We start from the raw sequence: 21,602 nt of genomic DNA, 5'->3' as shown, positions 1-21,602 counted from the left end.
ACAGGTATAACAGTGGGAGGCAGGTCAGAAGCTGAAAGCCATATTATGCTGCTATTGCTGGCACAAATGAGGCCACATCTGAGGTCTTGTGATGTGACCTAAATATTAAGGGCAAACTCTACCATTTTAAGTGTTTGCAGCTGTATTTCTGAAAATGTGATTTCTGGAGAATAAACATGAGCAGTTGCAAATGTTCAGACATATTTCTTGTGGCATGACAGCATATGCTAGGCCTAGAATAGTGCTATAAATGTACTGCCAGCTTCACACACAAGCACTCACTTCAGGGCTTCCATCTGCATGACTGTAAACACAAGGAGAAGTCTAACACAGCTTCCACTGAATCCGAACTCTGACAAAACTCTACCTATGTTGAAAAGGACAGCTGGGCTGCAATTAAGCTCAAATAAATGTTGATTTATTCTATCCTTTAGACAGTTGGCCCCTCAAAAAACTTATTTATCAAAACAGTCTGTCATCAGTAAGATAGATGACTAGCCATTAAACTACTTAAGTGACAGCGTGGCCTATCTTCGTCATCAGTAAAATGAGCTTGATTACTAGCTTTACTAAATGCTATCTAAATTCTTCTGTCCATACTGTCAAACGTTATTCTTACACAGAGTCAGCAGGATTGGGTGGCCTGGCTAACTTAAGTTCCAAATAGTACTATTGAGGGAAAACAACCCATAACTTGGAATTATTTACTTAGCTTTACAACCTACTTTTTCCTGTTCATAAAATTGGTGATTAATAAGAGTAATAATAAACCAGAAAGTATGCTGTCCAGAAAATAACCACACCTCTTGGAGGCTGGAGGCAATGGGAGTTTGGTTCAGCTGTCCTCTCCATCCTATACAGTTGCATCTCAGATCTCGTCTCAAGATGCATTCATTTTGCAACCATATATTTTTATTTGCTAAAGCAAGCAGGACCATGAGACAGCTGTTTTTAAAAAGACCAATTCAACAAATTAGGCCATGTCTAACACTAATGTGGCTGAATGGAAGAAATAAAGACTGTTTGCATGAATGTTTGTGTGGGTGGGGTATCCATGCAACTTGCTGAGCTGTCCCAGGGCCGCAGTTGTGTCTGGCTGGTTAACGATGTGGAGTCAACAGTTTCAACAGTATCATCCAAGGCCTGTCTTGAGCTTAGGCAGCCTATTTCGCTATCACGGGTTGGGCACAGCACAGTCCTAACTACTAGGGTATCCCACCAGAGAAAGTCACACTCAGAAGAGGAGCAAAGAGGAGGCACTTATACATTATATATCAAATACACATTGGAGGAATAACAGAAAAAACAGGAGCAATAAGTTGCACAAGACGTCCCTTTTTCCATGGGATGAAAGCCAACTACCCTTTTCTTGAATAGAGGAGCCCACATATCCCATGGCTGATGATAGCTTTCATTTTGCACAGGCCAAGCACACACTTTTACCACAAAGTTGCTGCAGCGAAATGCCCTTTGCACCTCCTCCAGGCTCTAAATAGATGGAGCACCATGTCTGCACATGCAGTCTGGTGCTACACCAGCAATAGAGGGAGATGAGCAGATATGACTAGGTGTCTTACATTTCCTACTGGTTACCTTGAGGCAATTCCCCAGTCAGCATGTAGACTTTCTGCTCTTCAGAAGAACATCCACTGATTATAAATGAAGCATATAGTGCAATCTGGCTTGCCCTGTTACGATTGTATAAATCTTTTGTAGTTGTTGGAAGTCTTCCTATATAATATTTTATGATGAGTTTAAAAGAATTCTTAGTGATTTTAATGTCTTAAATCTGCCACTTCATTTCCCTTTAAAGCAAAAGTATGGGACTTAAATCATGGGTTAACATTGCTGTTTAAAACATTATATTGCAAAACATTTATATTCATTTTAAACCAAAATATATTTCTTTAGTAGATATAGGTCAGACTTAACCAAAGCTATCAGATCAGAAAGCTGTTAAAGTATTAAATACTTAAGTTTTCCCTAGGTCAGAAATGCCTCCTCCTTCCTATTTTTTAGATTAATTTAAAAAAAAAATCACAACGATTAACATTTTTTTCTAAGAATGAAAAGAGACAAAATAAGGCTTATGGACAACAACAGAAGTCTTGTTATTATCTCAATATATTTGTTATGGCGTACTAACTAACAATATACCAAAACCTCTTCATTTGTATTTTACGGTTTTAAATTAATACTCACTTTCAGTCTTTCTTACATCTGAAGATACCATAGATTGTAAAAGGTTAATCAATTTCAGAGTTATTTGGGGCAGAAAAAGAGGAACAAAACAAAGCCAAGTGAGGAATTATGTGTGTTCTTCACTTAAGCCAGCCAAGTGGGAAGAAAGTCTCTTGGGAATGATCGCCCAGTGTTTTGTAGTCTACTCAGAGTGTTTTATGAGCTTTTGGTGAATATATAAAAAATTAAATGAAAGAACGTGAGAATTTTTCAGCTGGGAGTGTGATTTCCATCTCTTAGTTATCAAAACTCACTACCAGATTTCAGTATCATGTAACACATACTGCCACATACTGCTACATTCAATACCATAAAAATTTCTGAATATATAAAGCTGTATCTCCTCAAATTACAATACAAAATGTAATTCAGAATGTAATTCATCTGGAAGGCAGTGTTCCACCAACTGAGCTCCATTTACTGCTCTTGGCCTACAGAAGAATTACTGATGATTTGAAGACAGCTGGCACTCTCTCAGCACTCAAAGCTTTCAGGTATTACTACAGATATCTTGGCTTCTCTGCTTCAAGCAAAGTCTGGTGGCCTTAGAGAGCCAAATAAGGAAACAAGCAGGACAAAGCCTAACTATCACAAATAAAGAGAAGGAAAAATGAGCTGCCCTGAGGGGGTTGCTCAAACACCAGTAGAGGTACAATGACTTTGGAAACCTGCAAAACAAAAATGCAGCAGCATGTTCCCCAGCTAAGAAAGAACAGAGATACAGATAACATGGACAGTGTAACAAGATGCAAGGAAGTAAAAGACCAATAAAACTGGACAAAGGAGAAGGGGAGGTATACAGTGAAAAAATAAACTTTAAAAGTGCAATTAACAAGTATATGAAAGAACATGTACCATGTTGCAGAAATGAGAGTTAAAACCACCCAGAATCTTCCCTTCTATAAGTAATTATCTATATCTAACCATACCATCCTAGCAACAGGAAAGAAGTCAGTAATGAGACAATTTTATAACATATATACAAATCGGTATATATAACCGCAATACAGTCAAGAATCTTTTCTTTTAAGGCATCTTTGACTTTAAAGGCTTGTTTATTTGTTTTACTAAATCCAAATTTAAAGATGAACACCAGAAAATAGAAAAGCACTTTTACAAAAACGGACATATCAACCAATTCAAATCAACATGGATGATACATGAAGCACAACATCCATTAACAAAAAAAACCCCAAAACAAACAAATCAGTACATAAAGGTGTGTCAACAATTTAATCACTTACGGGCTCTCCCCGATGTCCTTCTACACCAGGAGATCCAGGCTGTCCAACTTCTCCCTTTAAATTAAAAAAGACTGTCAAATAAAATATTAAAAAAATACCTTCTTTGCATAATAAAAATTATTATTTCAAATAGTAAATTTTATTTTAAGTAAACTGTAAAACTAATACAGATGATCACTACTTCATCAAACAAACATCTCTTAAAAACAGTTTCGAACACAGAAAGAAGTGTTGTCAATCCAATATTCCTGTCTGTTGCTGCGTCCAACAGACAGCTGTCAAACAGATTACAAAAAGATGAACGAGACAACTGTCTTTTGAATCAGAACAGTAATTACTGGTTGGAGAAGCGCATAAAAGAGTAATAAATTGCTATTGTCTACTTGTTAGTACAACTAATAGTCTGAAAACTGTTTCAAAGCACTCCAGAATACAGCAGTATCAGATATAATCAAATCTTTATGTCCTTACTTAAAAAATGTATGACACAAAAAATGTTCTGAAATTTTGAAGAATAATTCCAGAAATAAAATCACATGAAACAAATGCAAAGACCAATTAATATATATATAAATAATCTTATAATAATTAACTTTAAATTACAAAAACTGGACTTGAAGTAACCATGGGTAGTATCTGGGTTTCAAGCCATCCTTTTTTCCCACATTCCTTCCCAAGAATGAATATTGTAAGAAAACAGAAAAGCTCCAGGAGAAATTTTATTCAAAGACAGCCTGTTTGTTACTGCTCTGAATTCAATTACAGACTCAGAATGAAGCAATGTTTTATAGCAAGCAGATATTGAAGTCAAGCTGACAAAATATTTGAGTGAAGAATATGGCTTCTGTTTAACTATTATGTCATAAAATGAATAAAAACTGAGTATATCATATTTTTGTACTACAATAATTAAATTAAGAAAATAGTCAAGAAAATGTCTTTCAGTTTAAGTGTACACAGGTTCACACAACTAATATTCTGAATTACCTGTATATTGTTTACAAGCATAAAAACAGACCAAAATATTCTCCAAATTCATGCTTCATCAACATAATACTTCACTCTAAAGGGCCACCAGTGACAGTTAAAATTCTATGTTAAACAACTGCAACTATTACCTGTCCATGTTATCAAATACCAGAGAGGAAAAAAACCTATTTTTTTCTACTTTCTATAGTACTAGAGAAGAAATTTCTCCACCAATTTAGCAGAAATATCTGTGTGTGTATATATATATATGTTGAAAATAAGGCAGGATTCATTTGAAATAAATTCATGTAGGTAACTAAGCTCCTAACACAGCCAACAAGTCTAGTCAAGACAGTTGATGGAGCCTTGACTCAGCTGACCAGCCACCAGGAGCTCAATTTCATTGCCTGCACATAGACATTTGGTCATATTTGAGATATCCAAGGGTGTCTTGTCTGGGTTCCTACTCCCACTCCAGAAAGGCACTGGCTTTCTATAAGAGTTATGTCATGTTTGTCAGCTCCCTTAGGATGCTTTGGACATTAATGCATCTCAAATGCACCAGATGCTTTTATGTAGGCAACTAAACTGGTACCTACAAGTCTGCCGCCTTTGAGCTGATTTGCTCTCCGGACTCCCCTGGCATTACCAGTTTGAACTCCATTGACTTTAACAGCAACACAAGTAGCTACTATGTCCATAGACACAAACTTAGCTGAGTGTTTTAAGACTGTCTGTTAAATTGTCTTTGCCTGACATATTTGCAGGTGTCAGAGATACATGCTTTTATAAATATATATTAATAATGACAACTTATAGGCAGTTATCAATGGGATTTGAAGATCAAAATGAAATTAATGTAGGAGCATTTAAAACTAAACCAAGTAACGAACAAAAAGTCCTTCAGTATCATAGAAATAATCTGCTGTTGGTTGCTGAAGTTAACTTCAGAAAAATGAGCAATAAGAAAGTATTTTTTTTCCATAATTAAGAATTACAACTTCTTCTGCTAGCATATTTTAACAGTGCAAACTTAAGGGCAGTTTAAAAAAAAACTACACCTATTTGACATAAAATAAAGTTATTCCATTACCTTTTAGCACAGTCCAATTAGGCCTTCCAAAGAGAAAAAATAATATAGGAAATATTGAATTTACCTACTGTAACAGTTAAATTGTATATGTACTTTTTAAAGGCTGTTATTTTAGATGTGTTCCCAAAATAAATTTTTGAATTGCAGGATGATAAGTTATACATTGAAGTTGGGCAATTTTCAGAATAACAGTACTGTAGTGTTGTAAGTGATAACTCCCCTCTTTAACTTCAGATGTGTTCTACCCGAAGTTGTCTAGAAATACATTAGGGATCTAAGATCCCGTTACAGTGAACAGGGGCTTGATTCAGTTACCTAATCACAAATACCTGGTGCTATCTGAGGTGCTCTAGGGCAGCCAAGGCTTCCACATCGGGCTGGCAGGTACCATCTACAGGACATCTGTGTCCTTCTGAACTGGCACTTACAAGTCACCTGGGGTACCCAAAACCAGCAAACAGGACTGCAAACTTATGAGTGATCTCACAGAATTTATAGCAGTTAACAGTCAGCAGCTGAATGACTTTAGAGGCTCTATTTATTATATTAACTATGAGCTTGATTCAGTTGTTAACATGTAGACCATTTCCTGCTGTAAATAAGGGTGAAAAATTTTTCACCATGAAGACAGTCAAGGATGAAACTGGTACCGCTAAAGCCCATCTTTTCACAAATTAGAACAGTGCGAACAACAACTGGGTAAAGAAAGTGTCCAGTGAGCTTACAGACTGCAATACATTATAGAAATATCAGATCCTGTAGTCTTTTTGCAGTAGATTGATACTTAGCCCACTTGAAAAACTGTTCTAAATTAAATATAAAGGGCACTGCACAGTGAAGAGAATGTGAACATAAACATTAATCCAATACTGAAGGTGTTTCCTCCTAGCTTTCATCCAGTCCCCTTCAAAAGCAATAATAATAATTAGATTACTTCCTTCTTAACTGTACACAACAGGTGTGTTCTGCAACACATGCTTGTATGAAAATTTTCTTAACAGATTCACAGTTAGAGAAACACAAACAGGATAAGGGAGATGAAGTATAAACAATCTCTGATGATCACTAATATGCTCTTAATAAAAGCTTTGCCCCTGCTCACAAATCAACTGAAATCGATTAAGTCTGCCCCTTGACTGCAGTAACCTTCAGCAAAGCACACATTATTTTAATTTCCAGTAAGTCTCCACAGAATAAACCGGATATGTTTAGACAAATAGCAATGCTATTGAAGACTTAGCAAGATATGAATATACATTTGTACATACCTTGAAGCCAGGACTCCCCGGTAATCCATCTTTCCCACTTCTGCCAGGGTCTCCCTGTGGCAATGGTTGACAGTCATCAGTAGGTGAATTGACAAGGAAAAGTTAAAGGTAAATTGTCTTCACAAAACTTACAGATCGCCCAGGCATTCCTGGAAACCCCGTATCACCTTTCTCTCCTTTTGAACCCTGAGAAATACAGCAAATGAAAAGTAAGTAGTCCTCAATGTTTACACTGCAAATTCAGTATATTTAACCTACAATTCACATATATTATTTCTTATTTTGAAAATGTGTGGAAGATCTGTTTCTTTATTAACACAGGTGGTGGTCAATTAATAGCTATACCATTAGAGAAACATAAATGTGCTCTAAAATACAGAAATTTGAATGCAGACCATCTTTCAAACTGCTTAAAACTCTATACCAATAAATACATGAAGAAAATATAAGGACAGGTGAAAATGTACCTGTTAACATTGGATGGCCAAAATATGCTCACTGAAGTATAAATATTTACACACAAGCACACCCTGCTTTATATAAATCACAGGTTAAAACATCTCTCTTCCAGGCTGCTATCAGTCTCACTCCATTTGTCTGCTCCTCTCCTCGCTTCCCATACCCCTCTTCCTCCCTCCTGTTTAGTTATATGGTTCATGTACATTTCCATGTATTAAAAAGCATAGACTTCTTTGCAATAAAATTATTATATATACTCTACAGTAAAGGCATAGACATATTTGCATAAATATATACTTATAAGCATTTTGTGTTATGTTACAATGAATTACATGGATCTTTTAACAGAAGGATGAAGAGAGTTCTGAAAATATCCAGATGAACAGAGCACAAGTTTAATATTACTGGACAAGTATATCCTGTAACTTCAGTGGAATTTTTTTGAGTTAGGACTGCAGAATTAAATTATCTGTGAATACACCTATTATAAAAATATAAATGATACTGTACTGGGTGCAGGTGCCCAGGCGCTGGCAGCACTGGGGGGGTGCAGGGCGGGCTCTGTGAGGAGCGGCCGGGGCTGCCCCGAGCCGGGCACGGCCGGCTCCGGCCGGCTCCAACCCGCCCACCCCAGGGCACGGCCGAGCCCCGCAGCCGCGGTGGTGGTGCCCCAGGGGAAATATATTTAAGAAAAGGCAAAAACACAACACAGGCAAAGTAAGGAGGAAAAAAATGAGAGAAACAACCCTGCAGATGCCAAGGTCAGTGAAGAAGGGGCTCCAGGCACCAGAGCAAAGATTCTCCTGCAGCCTGTGGAGAGGACCATGGTGGAGCTGTGGTAGCCAAGCTGCAGCCCACAGAGACCCCAGGCAGGAGCAGGTTTATCCTGAAGGACTGCAGTCCGTGGAAAGAACCCATGGTGGAGCAAGGGGAAAGTGTGAGGTGGGAGGAGAGCAGAAAGGAGCTGTTATGGACAGCCCACCCCACCCCGCTGCCCATTCCCCATCCCATGAAGGAGTGAAGCTGAGCCTGGGAAAAAGCAGGGGCTGCAGGGGGAAAGGTGTTCTAGTTTTTGTCTCTCTTTCTCACTACCCAAACGTATTTTAATTAGCAATAAATTAAATTAATTCCCCAAGTCAAGACTGTTTTGCCCATGACAGCATTGGTAGGTGATCTCTCTGTCTCTATCTGGACCTACAAGCTTTTCCATTCTCCCCCTGTACTGTTGAGGAGGGGGAATGAGAGTGGGTGGTTGGGCATCAGGCAGCCAGCCAAGATTACCCCACCACAGATACCAGTAAGATTTTCCTTTATTTTATGATTATAAATTTACTTGCCTTTTTTCCATATATTCCTGGCAGTCCTTGATCTCCTTTAGGACCCCTTTCTCCCTAGACAAAATGTGTATGAATATGTTAATTTTTAAAATAGAAGTAATTATATACAGATATATATACAAAGTAGACATGTATACCAGACATAAAATGAAGTAGGCAAAGAGATCCATCTGATAGCAAAAAATATGCACAAGACAGTAAATGCAAATCTTGAATTTTCCAAGCTCTCCTAGGAGAGAAGCCCAGAATGTCCAACACTGCTGGTGAGACGATCCACAGTTCACAGGCTTAATGTTTCTATTTTCAGTGGAAGGCACTTTGAGGTTCTGGTCACTTCAATATAGGTAGGTACCTAAGTCAAAATTCAGCGCTTTGAAAAGTGCTGCACTCTTCTGAAGACCTTATCTGAAAAGTTTAAAACACAAATTTGGAAATACTAAGAAGTAAATTCAGTTGAGTACTAACACAGAAGAGCAAAAGATCCAGTTGATGATGTTTTGGGGTTGTACACATGAAATAAACTCATTGGGTTAGACCAGAACTATCCTTTAAAAATGCTGTCACTCAAATTGAATGACTTCAAGGAAATTATATAATTATTTTTCCTTTTTGACGCATTGTTTGTGAAGAAGGTTCTAAGTAGTAGTAAAATCAAAGTTCAAATTAATTAATATAGAATCCCATAGAACAGAACAAAAATGAAAAACAGATGGTTTCCATTGCTTGATATGTATGCAGTGAAGTCCAACTGAATGTATCTTCCTTCAATTTCAGCATCATATCCATTCATTTTATGTAGTTCATCAAATGCACTGACATAATATTGTATATAAACTTATTTTCCTTTAAATTAAACTATAGAGCAAGTTGAAACACATGAATATTGTAACAAGAAATATTTAATTTGAACCTTTGGTGCTGGCATCCCATGTAATCCAGGAAAACCAGGTAGTCCACGGTCACCCTAAAAGAGCAAACATATTTTAAATCCTTATACCTAAAATAGTAGTAGTATACCGTAATAGTATTCATATTCTCAGTGTTCAACAAATAGTGGAAAGATGTTATATATCACCATATCAGCCTCATAGCATTGGTACGCTGACTGATGAGAGTCTGTAAATCTTCAAACAAGATTCAATACATAAAAGAAAAATATTAAACAATCACTAAATTTGTTAGGATTAATTTTACTGTAATATCTCAATAAGGCTTATGGAGATTCAAAAGTAGCCATTGAGCTTTGACAAGAGGGAAAGAAAAGCTTTAAAAAGAGCTTTGGAAATCTTTGTAGGAGCTGTAATAATTCTACCATCCATTCTTAGTTCCCAAAGAATAAGGAAATTCCCTAAATCTGGGATGGCTTTGCTCCCCCCTCTTACCACAAATATCAAAGACCTACTGACCTTATCAAATTTCTCACCAGCTTACTCTGGATGAGTGAAGTATTAAAAAATAAGGTATAAAGTACTTTATCTAAAAATTAAACAAAATGAAACCAAAATACGCTGATAAAATAACTGTGGCACTTTGACAATAGAGTTCTCATTTCAGTGAAAGAAAGAATCCACTTTGGTAAAAGCAGCTGGAAATCAAAAACACAAGCCAAAACATTCTTTTTATTATCCTCGCAGGTGTCAGATATCAGGAATTCCAAAACTTTTGTTATTGGTACTGAAGATATTTATCTGATAATTCATCTGCAAGCTCCCTTGAGCGATTACAACAAAAGGCTAAATAATAACTTGGCGCTACCTGACTCGAAATATAAACAAGCTCAGTTGCATGTTTCAGTAGAGTGATCTACTTCACTCAGGACAAAGAGCCAATCACCAAATCATTTTTGGACAATCACAATGCTTTCTCTCTGTTAATATCTAACTTTATATTGAGCAATATATTTCAATTTGTTTAGTATATTTCAATAATAAAGGAGGAATAGTGAATTATGCTCAGGAAGTTATTTTATATAATATTTCAAGTCCTAAGACAAAGGGTAAAAGAAAACATGTCTCAGTGGTATTTATCAAAACCATTCATGTCTAAGCAGATTTTGAGAGGTCTGTCATGTATTCACAGAAGACAGGAACACCACCCCAGGAATGATTGCTTGTGGATTAATGCTATCAAAATATCTCTCAACAAATAAGTATTGACAACCAGTAATAGAACTGAGTTCAAAAAATCATCAAAACTTATAAAATAAACACTTGATGCATCCATTGCTTCTTAATGAAAAAGAATGTAACCTCAGTTTCTGCTCAGAAGTGGTGATTCAATTATTGGATAAACTAAAACACTCGGCAATGGAAACAGTTTTAAATTAGTTGCTATAGAAACTTTACAAGCAATGGGATGAAATTAGACGAAAATTTGGGTTGAATCATCAGGAAAAAAATTCTAATGGCAAGACCTATTTTACAATGGAAGAAGTTTTCTAAAACAGTGGTGGAAGCCCTGTTTCTTGGCACATTTTACACAAGGCTGGACTGAAAATTAGGAAATATTCTATCTGTCGCAACCTTGCACTGCCAGGACAATGGAGTTTTTCATCATCAGTATCTTACCTTCTGCACATGGCCCAATACTGACTGACCAATTACATTAAGATGCCTAAAGCACAGAACACATAAGCATATCTTTCAGTTCTAATCATGCATTTGAGAGTTCTGCTGAACAGTGATGAATTTAAGGATCTGCTTTTAATATGGGGAACTTTCGAAGAAGGAAATTCTAGAGTAAAATCTGTTTGGAAAACAAGTGTTTGTGTTACAAAAAAAGGCTTTGAAGCTTTAATAAACCAAGACCAAAATACGCTTCTATCACAATGAACTTAGAACATTTGTAAACATAGGGCAAAAGGGTGAGAGAAGGGTGGACACCTATTTACATATCAATGAGACCTGCCAGTAGACAATGTATAGTTTATTCACTGTGTACACAGGAGATCCAGATTCAAGTTAATCCTGATTACCAGAAAGGAGTTATATGTAAACTTCCACTTCTGTCTGCAGCTCCAAGCTACCAGCTACACCTCAGCTAGAATTTCTCCACAAAAAGCTTCAGTTTCAATTAATCAATGTTTTCTGATAGAAAGTGCCATCCAAAAATTCCTACCTATCTCATCCGGATGCTTACTGAAAGAGAAAAAGGGTGAAAAGAGACAGAAAGAAACCACTCTGACAGATGCCTGTATTGTGCTTCCAGGTACTCATACTTAGATATGCTTTCTAAATATAAATTATTCAGTGCAATAAAGGTGTTACTGGCAGTGCTAAAGCCTATATAAACTTTATTAAATAAAGTAGGCCAGATTCAGAATTGAAGTAACATTCTAAATGTAGGATTCTTATTCCTTCTTTATTACCTTTATAGTAAACAATTCTCACAGAAACCTCATGTGAAAATATTGGTACTATTAACTGTACAGCCAAAAATGATAAATGGTAAAAGTAAAATCTTTTTATCTATTACTATGTTTTCATTCGTTCTTTTTTTTTACCTTAGTCCCATCTTTCCCTGGCTCTCCCTTGATACCTGGAAAGCCACGTGGTCCCTAAGAGAGAAAAAATGAAAACCAGCTGAAATACTAATACAATCTGATACAGAACGAGACACAGAAATGTAATGCAACATGACCCAGGGACTGATGTGTCAGCTGGCTGATCACAACATTTTGGTAACTGGACAGAAAAAGCAGAACCAAGCATGAAATGTATCCAGCATGTATGAATATACCACACTATCACAACCCGTGACTGGGGAACACCAAAACAATTCTTCTCTCTAGTCAAGGACCACCCCATGAAAAAAGGACGTCACACAGCCCGTACTAGTCCAGAGATGTCCCCTTCTTTCCAAATGTCCATCAGACAGCCTTCACATAGGCCATGTTGCAGGCTTGCTCTTCGCCCAAGCACGCTCTCAGATATTTAATTCAACAAATTAATAAGTCCCTGACTATCCAGCCAGACTAGATCAAGACATGAGTAAAATATAGCACTGGTTCCCAATAACTGTCTCAGTAAGGGCTACAAAATTAACACAATGAAGAAAAAAAAAGAATTCTCCTCCATCAGTCTGGGCTTTATCTGAAACCTTTTGGACATGTGAATTGTGGGTAATCAATCACCATGACAAGGCTTCAGATCACTGTTACTGCTTCTTAGAAAAACAGAAGGAACTACTGTTTGGATTCTGGATCAGATGGAAACGTCTAAGCCCCAGCTGAGTCCTGCTCCTACAGGCCCGACCCAGCAATGATTAGATTTGCAGTCGAATTGTCACCCTACATACAAACCCCAAAGCAATGTGAGTTCCAGTGCAATTCACCCAAGGATGCCCCCTGGCTTCATGCCATCCCTTGAGCCCTTTTCACTCCTCACACCTCAACTCTCAGTGACAAACAATGGATATTGGGAGAGGGTTGCCAGGATTTGTCTCAGATTTTCAAATTATAGAAATGAAACAGAAACTTACTTGAACCCCTGGAGTTCCTGGGATACCTGGAGTTCCTGCTGATCCCTGATATCCCTAAGGAAAAGAAACCAAGACTTGTGACTTTTCATAAATTATATTTACAAATTTCCAAATACTTATTTAAGGAAAACCCAGTCCTCCTGGTTACTAGAGAACTGCTGTTGCAACCCTGTCGTTTTAGGTCACAAATTTCAGTAACTGCTATCACAATCATACATTTGAGATTTAGATTTCAGCTTTCAGAAGCTGAAGCTTCTGCATCTGAAGTTTGCAGCCTCCTTACTTTATGCTAAAACCCACTATTACAGAATTGTTGCATGAGAATGTAACAAACATATTGTTTTATTTCTCCACTGGAAAAAAAAAAAAAACTAATTAACCCCCATATATAGACACTTCTCTCCCTCTCTCAAGAAAAATACCTGGAAAATGTCAGGACTTTTAAAGGCTTATTTCCAGTTACGGGGATAAGCTTAACAAACAACGTATGTTCTAATACATTATGCAGCTAGTTTTATATCTCTAAATAATAAAAATTACATTCTCAGTACTAAGCACTTAACTATGAACTTGAAGGTATATAATGGGCTATGCATGTAAAAAAAATTATTTGAATGACTGGGACTACAAAAAGAAATACTAAGTATTTCATGAGTTGAAAAGAGAATTTCAGGAATGCTTTAACAGAAATCAGCACTGGCAAAACAAAAGAACCTTCACAGAACCCAAAATATATGCCTGAGGTGTTTTGTTAGACTGGATTCAATGAGTATAGCAAAGGTAGCCAGTTTTTAGGCAAAATTAACAAGTTCTTTAGAAGAATCCTTTAACAGAGGCAAGTAACTGAAGAATATGAATTTCACCTAGCTCCATTAATAACATGTCATTCCACTGGACAAAATGAGCTACAAAGATGGGTATCTTTTTTGAGAAAACATACAAAACAAGGAGAGAAATTGTCCTATAAATCTCTGAGGCTATTTGGTTCATACCTTTCAACCAGCAGCCCAAACTAAATTTGATAAACCCCATAAAATGGACTATCCAATTTCAAATACCCAGAATTTAATCTTGATTTGAACTGAAAGAACTAATAATCCTATTTATAAATGAGTTTCAGTTAAAAACAGCATAAAATTTAATGGGGGGATTTCCACACTCATAAAAAGGAGCTAATAGAACCTTTTCAATACAAGGAAGGCAATGTCTATGTCTGATTTCGTCTTTAAATCAGTCAGAGCTCTCAGGGAATAATAAACAGAGCTAAAATTATTCGCTGGGTTAGATACAAGAGAGTACTTGCTGTGCCCTCTTCCCAACAGACATCTGAGCAGATGCCCGCCAAGGCAGCTGGTAATGTTTAATATAGAAGTAAACAGAATTCTAGGTCTCTGACATACATGGATCCTTTATCAAGCATTTAACTTTTAGTGCTCACGGCAGTTCTAGCAAAATCAGCTTTAACTGTAAATGGTGTAGCATTCCCAGATTACTCGCAAGTCTCCTGAGTAGCTAAAACAATTCACCAAGCCAAAAAATGCCTCTAAAGTTTATCTTTTTATTTCTTCTCCAAAAAAAGCAAAAAGGTTGTATGACTTCCTGTACGATATAATTCTATATAAATAAAACTTTATTTCACATTTTATAACTCTGAAATGCCATTTCCTTTCCTTCTCCTTCTAACTGAGTAGGGGAAGTAGTACAGGACAATCTCCTGGCTGAACTGAATTTCAAAATTCACAAGATGAATGGAGGGTGGCAGAAGAGTTTTCAGCTTACAGAACTGCATATTTAGCTCAGAGCTAGTTTGTAATGTGATTTCAGAGCAAATCAAACACATTGTCGGTGTGTTTCTTTAAAGGAAAGCTGGAACAGAGAAGATACAAAAGGAGGTTCACAGAAAGTCACAAAAATTAGAATCATTGTCTCATACAAATAATGTAGCAATTTTTTGGACAAGTTAAAAACACCTATAAATTAGGAAAAGCAGCTTTCATTAAAATGAGCATGTCTTTGTATCACTACTTTTGTAGTATGGATCATCAATCTATATGCTAACATCTACAATTTTTTCGCATTAAAGTCAGCTCAAGTCCTCTCCCTAACCCCAGAGCCCTCAGTAGGAGTACATATGTGACACACATAAATATGCTCCAAGAACCACTGTGCTATAGCTGACATTTTATGTAAGAGGGACAGAAGAGAAAATTCCCTTTTCAATTGACACAGAAGAGTTCAGGACTGAAGCTTACTTTCAAATAAGGTGAAAGCACTGAATTTGCCACCAGAAAGAATTCTTTTTATTTGGACTTGGTCTTCTCTCACGAACTTTTCAGAAAACACACAAATGGTGTTAAAAGTATTGTAGCTAACACTGAGTTTGACACTCAGTTTTGAATCCAGTTGCCTAAACTTAGGCAGCTCCTGTCTTTTGAGATTCCCTGGGCAGCCACCCTGTCTTAGACGATAGTGGCACAAAACATTTGGGAGGCATTCATCCTCTTGAAGCAGCAGCATGGGCAAGACAAAATACCTTCCGCCGTAAGAATCCCATATATTAGTTAGGGTATATTAGTTAAGTATCTGTTCACTAATATGGGAATTTAGACAGCCAGTGTCTCTGTACACATGTTGACACTAAATTTAGGTATCTTAAACCAAATCCCACCAATGATGTTTCATTGGTGTTGTCAGTCAGCACTACTCCACAGCACTTTGTTTATATTCTTGTTCATTATTTTACATTAGTGCAACAGAAATCAGGATTATATAAAATCCCGTCTCAATTGGTTGTGGGTGGGAGCAGTACTGCTAAATTCCTAGTGCCTGAAAATCTGTGAAGGCAAACTGATAAGCAGCAAGATACTGAGATGCTTAGTTTTGTATCAGATGGCTGGGTATTTTAGAAAAATCACAGATAAAATGTAACTTCAAAATTTAAAGAAAATGGCAATAATTTAAAAGTAATTCTAAGGGAAAAAGTTGAACCGACTTCTTAGGCCAAAGAACTTACATAGAAGGACACAGACAAATTAGCAATACTGTCATCGTCGGTGAATTAAGAGCCTTCCTGGAAAATGAAAGTTCGTTTACTTGGTGAAAAAACTGAGCAAGAAGGACATATGACAAATATTAATTACAAAGAACTTTTAGGTGCAACAGCAGAGTAAGCATCAGAAGTATATCTTCAATGCATTTGAATGCCTAAAGGACAACAGTTCGGACAGCATTCATAGGTGTATCACATCAGACAAATATAAAATAGAGGATGTACTGATAAGGCAATGACAACCGCACTGCACACTTCCTTACTGAAAAGCTTTCAGAGTCACTGAACAACATAAATGACAAAGGCATGACACAGAACTACTTGGGAAAGACAACGGAGAAGTAAAGCAGCTCAGTTTGGCTAGGAAATAACCAAGGATCAACAGTAATGGTCTAAAGATATTTAAGGACTATAAACACTAAGTAAACAGAACTATTTGGAGTGATGCAACTAAGCATAATGGAATTCAACTGCAAAAGAAAAATACTTGATGTTAGGAAAACATCCTGTCAGAGAGGTCTGCGGACCTCTTGTGGAAGTCTTTTGTGGAAAATCTTCAGTATGTTTAAAGCAGAATTATCTAAAGCATTAGAAGAGAAGTTTTCAAACCCTTTTCATAAAATACATTACATCTTAAAGGACAGAAATTCTTATAGCTATTCAGACACGTATCCATGCCTACACTCAAATTTGCAGTCGTGCTATGACCTTCTCCCTCACTGGCAATATCAGTAACTAAAACCCTGCGAGGCAACAGAAATGTTAGAAATTACTTGATGTATCTAATTGAATTAAGTATTTTGGCCTTTCTATGAGAAGTTGTTTATCATCTAGTATTTTTGCCTCAGGTCCTTCCTCTCCTTTTCTCAAGGAGATTTTTTCCCATCATGCCCCCAGACAAGCTTCTCTAACACCTCACTATGCCTGCACTCATCTGCCTACTGCTCCTCTTTTGCTGACCCTTTGGACACGTGGATCAGTCAGGTGGTCCTCTCCAGCAGCTCTCTTTGGAGCCTGTGCCTTACTCCTTTCTCTGGGACTTTCTTAAGCAGTGGTAACTCAAGAGCTCATAACAAGTCTCATCTCCTATCTCCTCCCTCTATTAAATAGCATGGCCCTGTAGAATGACTTATGGCATCTGCTTCTGCAGGCTACCAGAAATGTCTCTGCAGTGAAGCCCCTCTGCCTACACATACCAAAACATGAAAACGAGGGCAAATCCAGCATTAGATCACAAAGGTAACTAAAGGCAGCATTTAACCTGCAACATAAATTTGGGGTGACTCCTGATCAAAGATTTGTAACCACGTGAACATTATTATGGGAAATGTATAGAAAAGGCCTTTCATTGCCTGTCGGTTGCCATTTTTTTGCTTTGTTTTGTTTTGGCCTGTTTAATTCTGTCTCCATTTGATTACATACACTTCCTTCCATTAGCTACTCTGTCACCTGCTAAGGCTTTCATAGCTCAGAGCCGCTAGCAGTAAATTTTACCTGAGCATAATGTTCTGGGCTCAAATATCACAGAGGAACAAACAATCCAACAAGATTATTAAATAAAAGGTCATAAATCCAGCTTAAACAGTTCCCAAGCTGCAGAATTCTGGGAGATGGGATGATGTACCAAGGGTGTATAATTTCCTGCTCGCCGCTCAGAAGTTCGTCCTTATCATATACCCTTGCCCCCTGCTGCAGACAGTCATATTGTCTTTTTTCTGAAATGTATATCTGTATGCAACAGAAGTCAGCATCAGGCATCACCCTGATTTCAAAGTAGTAGGTCTCAGTAAAGCCATTACATGACTGTATTAGTCAGAACGGAGCAAACATATTTCCTCTAAGAATAACAAGGACACAGTGTTACTGAGGAATATGGTTTTTTCTGGAATTGAGAGCAGCATTTTACTGATTAATTATCAACTACGTGTGTGCAAGTTTCCTGAGAAAAGTAGCTGCAGAGTTTATATCAACTTAAATCCCCAGGCAAACCATCCAATAGCACAGGTAATCCTACGTATACATGAAATTATTACCCATTTTTATTCCAAAAGTACTGTTGAAATAGCTGGCCGTTGCCATTATACTAAGCTCATCACAAAAGATTTGGCCTTCAGTTGGTCACCAAATATTATTAAACTCTAGGTAGTACAGCTGTAATAATGTCCTATAGTTTTTCAAAAATAAATATTTGAATGATCAGAAATTACTTATTATGAGAGGCTTTTGGATACTTTATGGACTCTGTATCTGGGAATATCAGTAAAGTCAGTCTCACCAGATTATTTTTAAACTGCTTATTGCTTGTGGACACTGTAAAGACAAGGCAAATGGTTCCAGACTTTCATGAATGAAACTAGACGGAATACTGGAAAATTGTCCAGATCTGACAGCCGCACGGTTCAAAGTTCAAAATTGACAAATAAGCATATTTTTTCATTTCTTTCAGCAGACTGAGAACCTATCACCTCTATTAATCACAAGTGATCACTGCATAGACTCTGTTCAGTTGTTTTTCCCCTTGAGTTTTTCCCCAGTACCTATGAAGTATCCTTTGGAATAAAAAATGGCTTTGTGACTGCACAGTCAAGCTTCTGAGTGTTCTCAGGACCAGCAACAAGTCCAGCTGCTTCTTTTTGATTAATAATGCCCATTAAAATGAGTTCCAGTTGAGATTCAAATACTACTTTTACCCTTGTGCTTATTTACCAGTGCTATTTTTCCTGACAAGACAAATTAATCATTTCAGGTCCTGAATGAATTTTTGATTGAAAAAAATATATTTTCATCAATTATGCTTCTCACTTCTGTGCTCTTCTCCAGTTACTTCAACTGATCTTTTCTGTATGTATCAGAGTATGGAAAATAAACAGAGGTGGCAATTAAAGGGAAAAAAACAAAGAACCTATTAGAAAACCTACTTAAAAAACAAATAAGGAATGATTGAAAATGTGTCACGTTTATGTTCACTTCCCCAAATATTACAGCAAACAATTTTACTAGGTAACACCATGTGAACAATTATTTTCTGCTAACATTGAAGATATTCATGGGAATTGTTTTGAATTTTTCTTGACTAAAACTAACTTTAAGTATTGCAACAATCTAGCCAGCCCACAAACAATAAAATAAATTTTCTTTGATGTTTTACTTTAAAAATCAGTTACATATAGCAATACAAATGCATGCATAAAACCTTTCTCAGAGAAAGAAACATTTTGTTGACCAGTTATACTTTTCCAAGAAAATTAATACCAGATAGGCAAACTGGAATAACTTTAGAGAAGAACATAAAAATGTGTTTGGGAACAGAAGAGACTGACTTTCCAGGAAAAGCTTTTCATGCAAAAGCCATTTGACTATACAACACTGACTACACAACTACCTGCAAGCCTATTGTGCTGTCTGAATTAAAAGCCTGCTTTTCAGACTTCCCCAGGGGATACAGCTAAAAAGACTTATATGAGCGAAGTTATCTCAAACAAGGAAAATCACTGACAGCACAGAGAACGTGCAAGTTGTATTAGCAAATAAATAAGTAGAAAGAAAAAGACAGAGGGAAGAATCTGTTTTCCTGCATAATGTACCTAAAGGGTCTCCCATCGTTCATGGCTAAAAGCTAGCCTGGAAAGCACTCAGGAATCTACCATAAGGAACAATAATGTACTGGCCAGAGCTGCAGATGATCTAATAGGTTTGCAATTATGTCCTTACAAAGAACAAGTGCAAAAAGCTACAGCTGATTTTTAAAAAAAATTAGTCAGTTAATAAAGCTATAGGATTTAACTGTAAGCACTTCAAATAACATATGAACTTCAAGTCAGCAAAATGGTAAGATTTCTCCTTTAGTGGGGCTTTTTGATTCTCTTCTAATTGTCTGAGATATTTTTGTTAATCTTTTTTATGTTCAGAGAATGCCCATCTATGCACGTTATGACTCACTTGCAGGAAAAAAATCATAACTGCCAGATTACAGAGTTACAGAAAGACTACAGCATCAATTTATTTCTCCTTCATGATTCACACTGTTACAAATTTCAGTGCTTATGGGAAGATATATAGCATTGAAGTGAAAACCTGTTAATAGAAGTACGAAAAAGTCATAACAAATTGTTTCTAAAACAATACTGTTGCAGCTGACTGGACACTTCAGAAATAAAGTCTTAATTTATTTTTCAAAAGAAAGAAAGGAAACGACAGTTCCCTACCAATATCCAACTAACTCTGCTTCCAAAAGGAATCACTACAATTAATTGAACCAGCTGCTATCCCTAAGAAAAGGCCAACACGTAACAGCAACAAAATAAGATAAATGTGAACATTTTATAATGTGTAGCATGGAGCTTTCTCTTTATAACTGGTAATATTTATTACCAGTTATACAGTATTGCAGTATACACACTTCCAAGTAAGTATCAGTCTCACTGTTTCCATCTTTAGCTGACACAGAAATGAAATATATTGCTAGCATTAAAAAATCCTAACAAAAATAGAATGTTAGGTGTTTTTATGAAGTCACCGAAGTTGGCAGGTAGTACCTCTTTAGCAGGAATAACATACTAGAGGTACTACAATTGATAAGCAAGGGCAGGTTTGGGAAAGACTTTTGATTAGTTACAATATCCTCATGAATCTTTCCACAGGATAGAAAAATTACTAGAAGAGTGAAGTTGAAAGGTCCAATCCCTCCTGTTGTTGCCTTTCTCTGAAGTCTCTCTAGTCTGTCATGTGAACCAAGCTGACCCAGAATAACTTAGTATCTCTTATAAATCTCAACCGAACCCATAGATTACTAGTTTCGCCAGTCCATAATCCAATCTTTCTTTCACAAAAGATTTTGTCTCTGCACCCATCCACTTATACTTCCTAATGTTTTGGGACATCTTCTTATATTTTTATTCTCAATAGTATTTGGGCCTCCTCCCTAATTGTATTTTCTGTGGATTTCAAGACATGATGTTCACCTTCTCTTCTAATTGACCACGGAGATTTCAAAATAACACTACAACCTAAGGACTCAACCATAAAATTAAGTCCTCACAATAAGAAGGAAAAGCTACAACAAATTAAAAATTTATAGTACATGCGTGCACTTTGCTTTTCCTGCTTTTGGTATCCAAGCAGACAAATTATACTCTTTTCAGAAACAAATTATTTTTAACACTCCCAACTGTCTTTTACCTTTTCCTTTTTTAAATATAAATAAAATAGCTTTTAATGAATCGTAATCAACATCAGAGGCCACATTCTTAGAAAAGAAACATGGGTGGTCAAGCCTCCCAGCTTTTGGCCTGCCTTCTCTTAACACACCAGAGGCACATGCGCACCACCACTTTGGTGATACAGAGATTGCAGGCTGTTAACAAAACCTTACTCAACAGAGAAGCTTGGCTGTCAATATCTCAGAGGCTTCCAATTAGATTCAGAGATCTAATATATTTTTAATGAAATCTTAGGCTATTTTTA

The 21,602-nt window shown here is 36.7% G+C and overlaps 1 protein-coding gene across 1 annotated transcript in view; it reads right to left on the bottom strand.

The window, feature by feature from the left end:
* The window catches only part of COL21A1 (collagen type XXI alpha 1 chain), a 114,259-nt gene that overhangs the window by 40,724 nt on the left and 51,933 nt on the right, over positions 1 to 21,602 (bottom strand). Inside the window, exons 11-17 of the mRNA XM_064447881.1 lie at positions 13,091 to 13,144; positions 12,114 to 12,167; positions 9,522 to 9,575; positions 8,612 to 8,665; positions 6,948 to 7,001; positions 6,816 to 6,869; positions 3,486 to 3,539 (exon numbers count right to left, since the gene is read on the bottom strand). Coding sequence (XP_064303951.1) covers positions 3,486 to 3,539; positions 6,816 to 6,869; positions 6,948 to 7,001; positions 8,612 to 8,665; positions 9,522 to 9,575; positions 12,114 to 12,167; positions 13,091 to 13,144 — 378 coding nt within the window. The remainder of the gene's footprint in view (positions 1 to 3,485; positions 3,540 to 6,815; positions 6,870 to 6,947; positions 7,002 to 8,611; positions 8,666 to 9,521; positions 9,576 to 12,113; positions 12,168 to 13,090; positions 13,145 to 21,602) is intronic.

The sequence above is a fragment of the Phalacrocorax carbo genome, chromosome 3 (genome assembly GCF_963921805.1).
Source record: "Phalacrocorax carbo chromosome 3, bPhaCar2.1, whole genome shotgun sequence".
Taxonomy (NCBI): Eukaryota; Metazoa; Chordata; class Aves; order Suliformes; family Phalacrocoracidae; genus Phalacrocorax; species Phalacrocorax carbo.
This window is presented reverse-complemented; position numbering and strand designations above follow the sequence as displayed.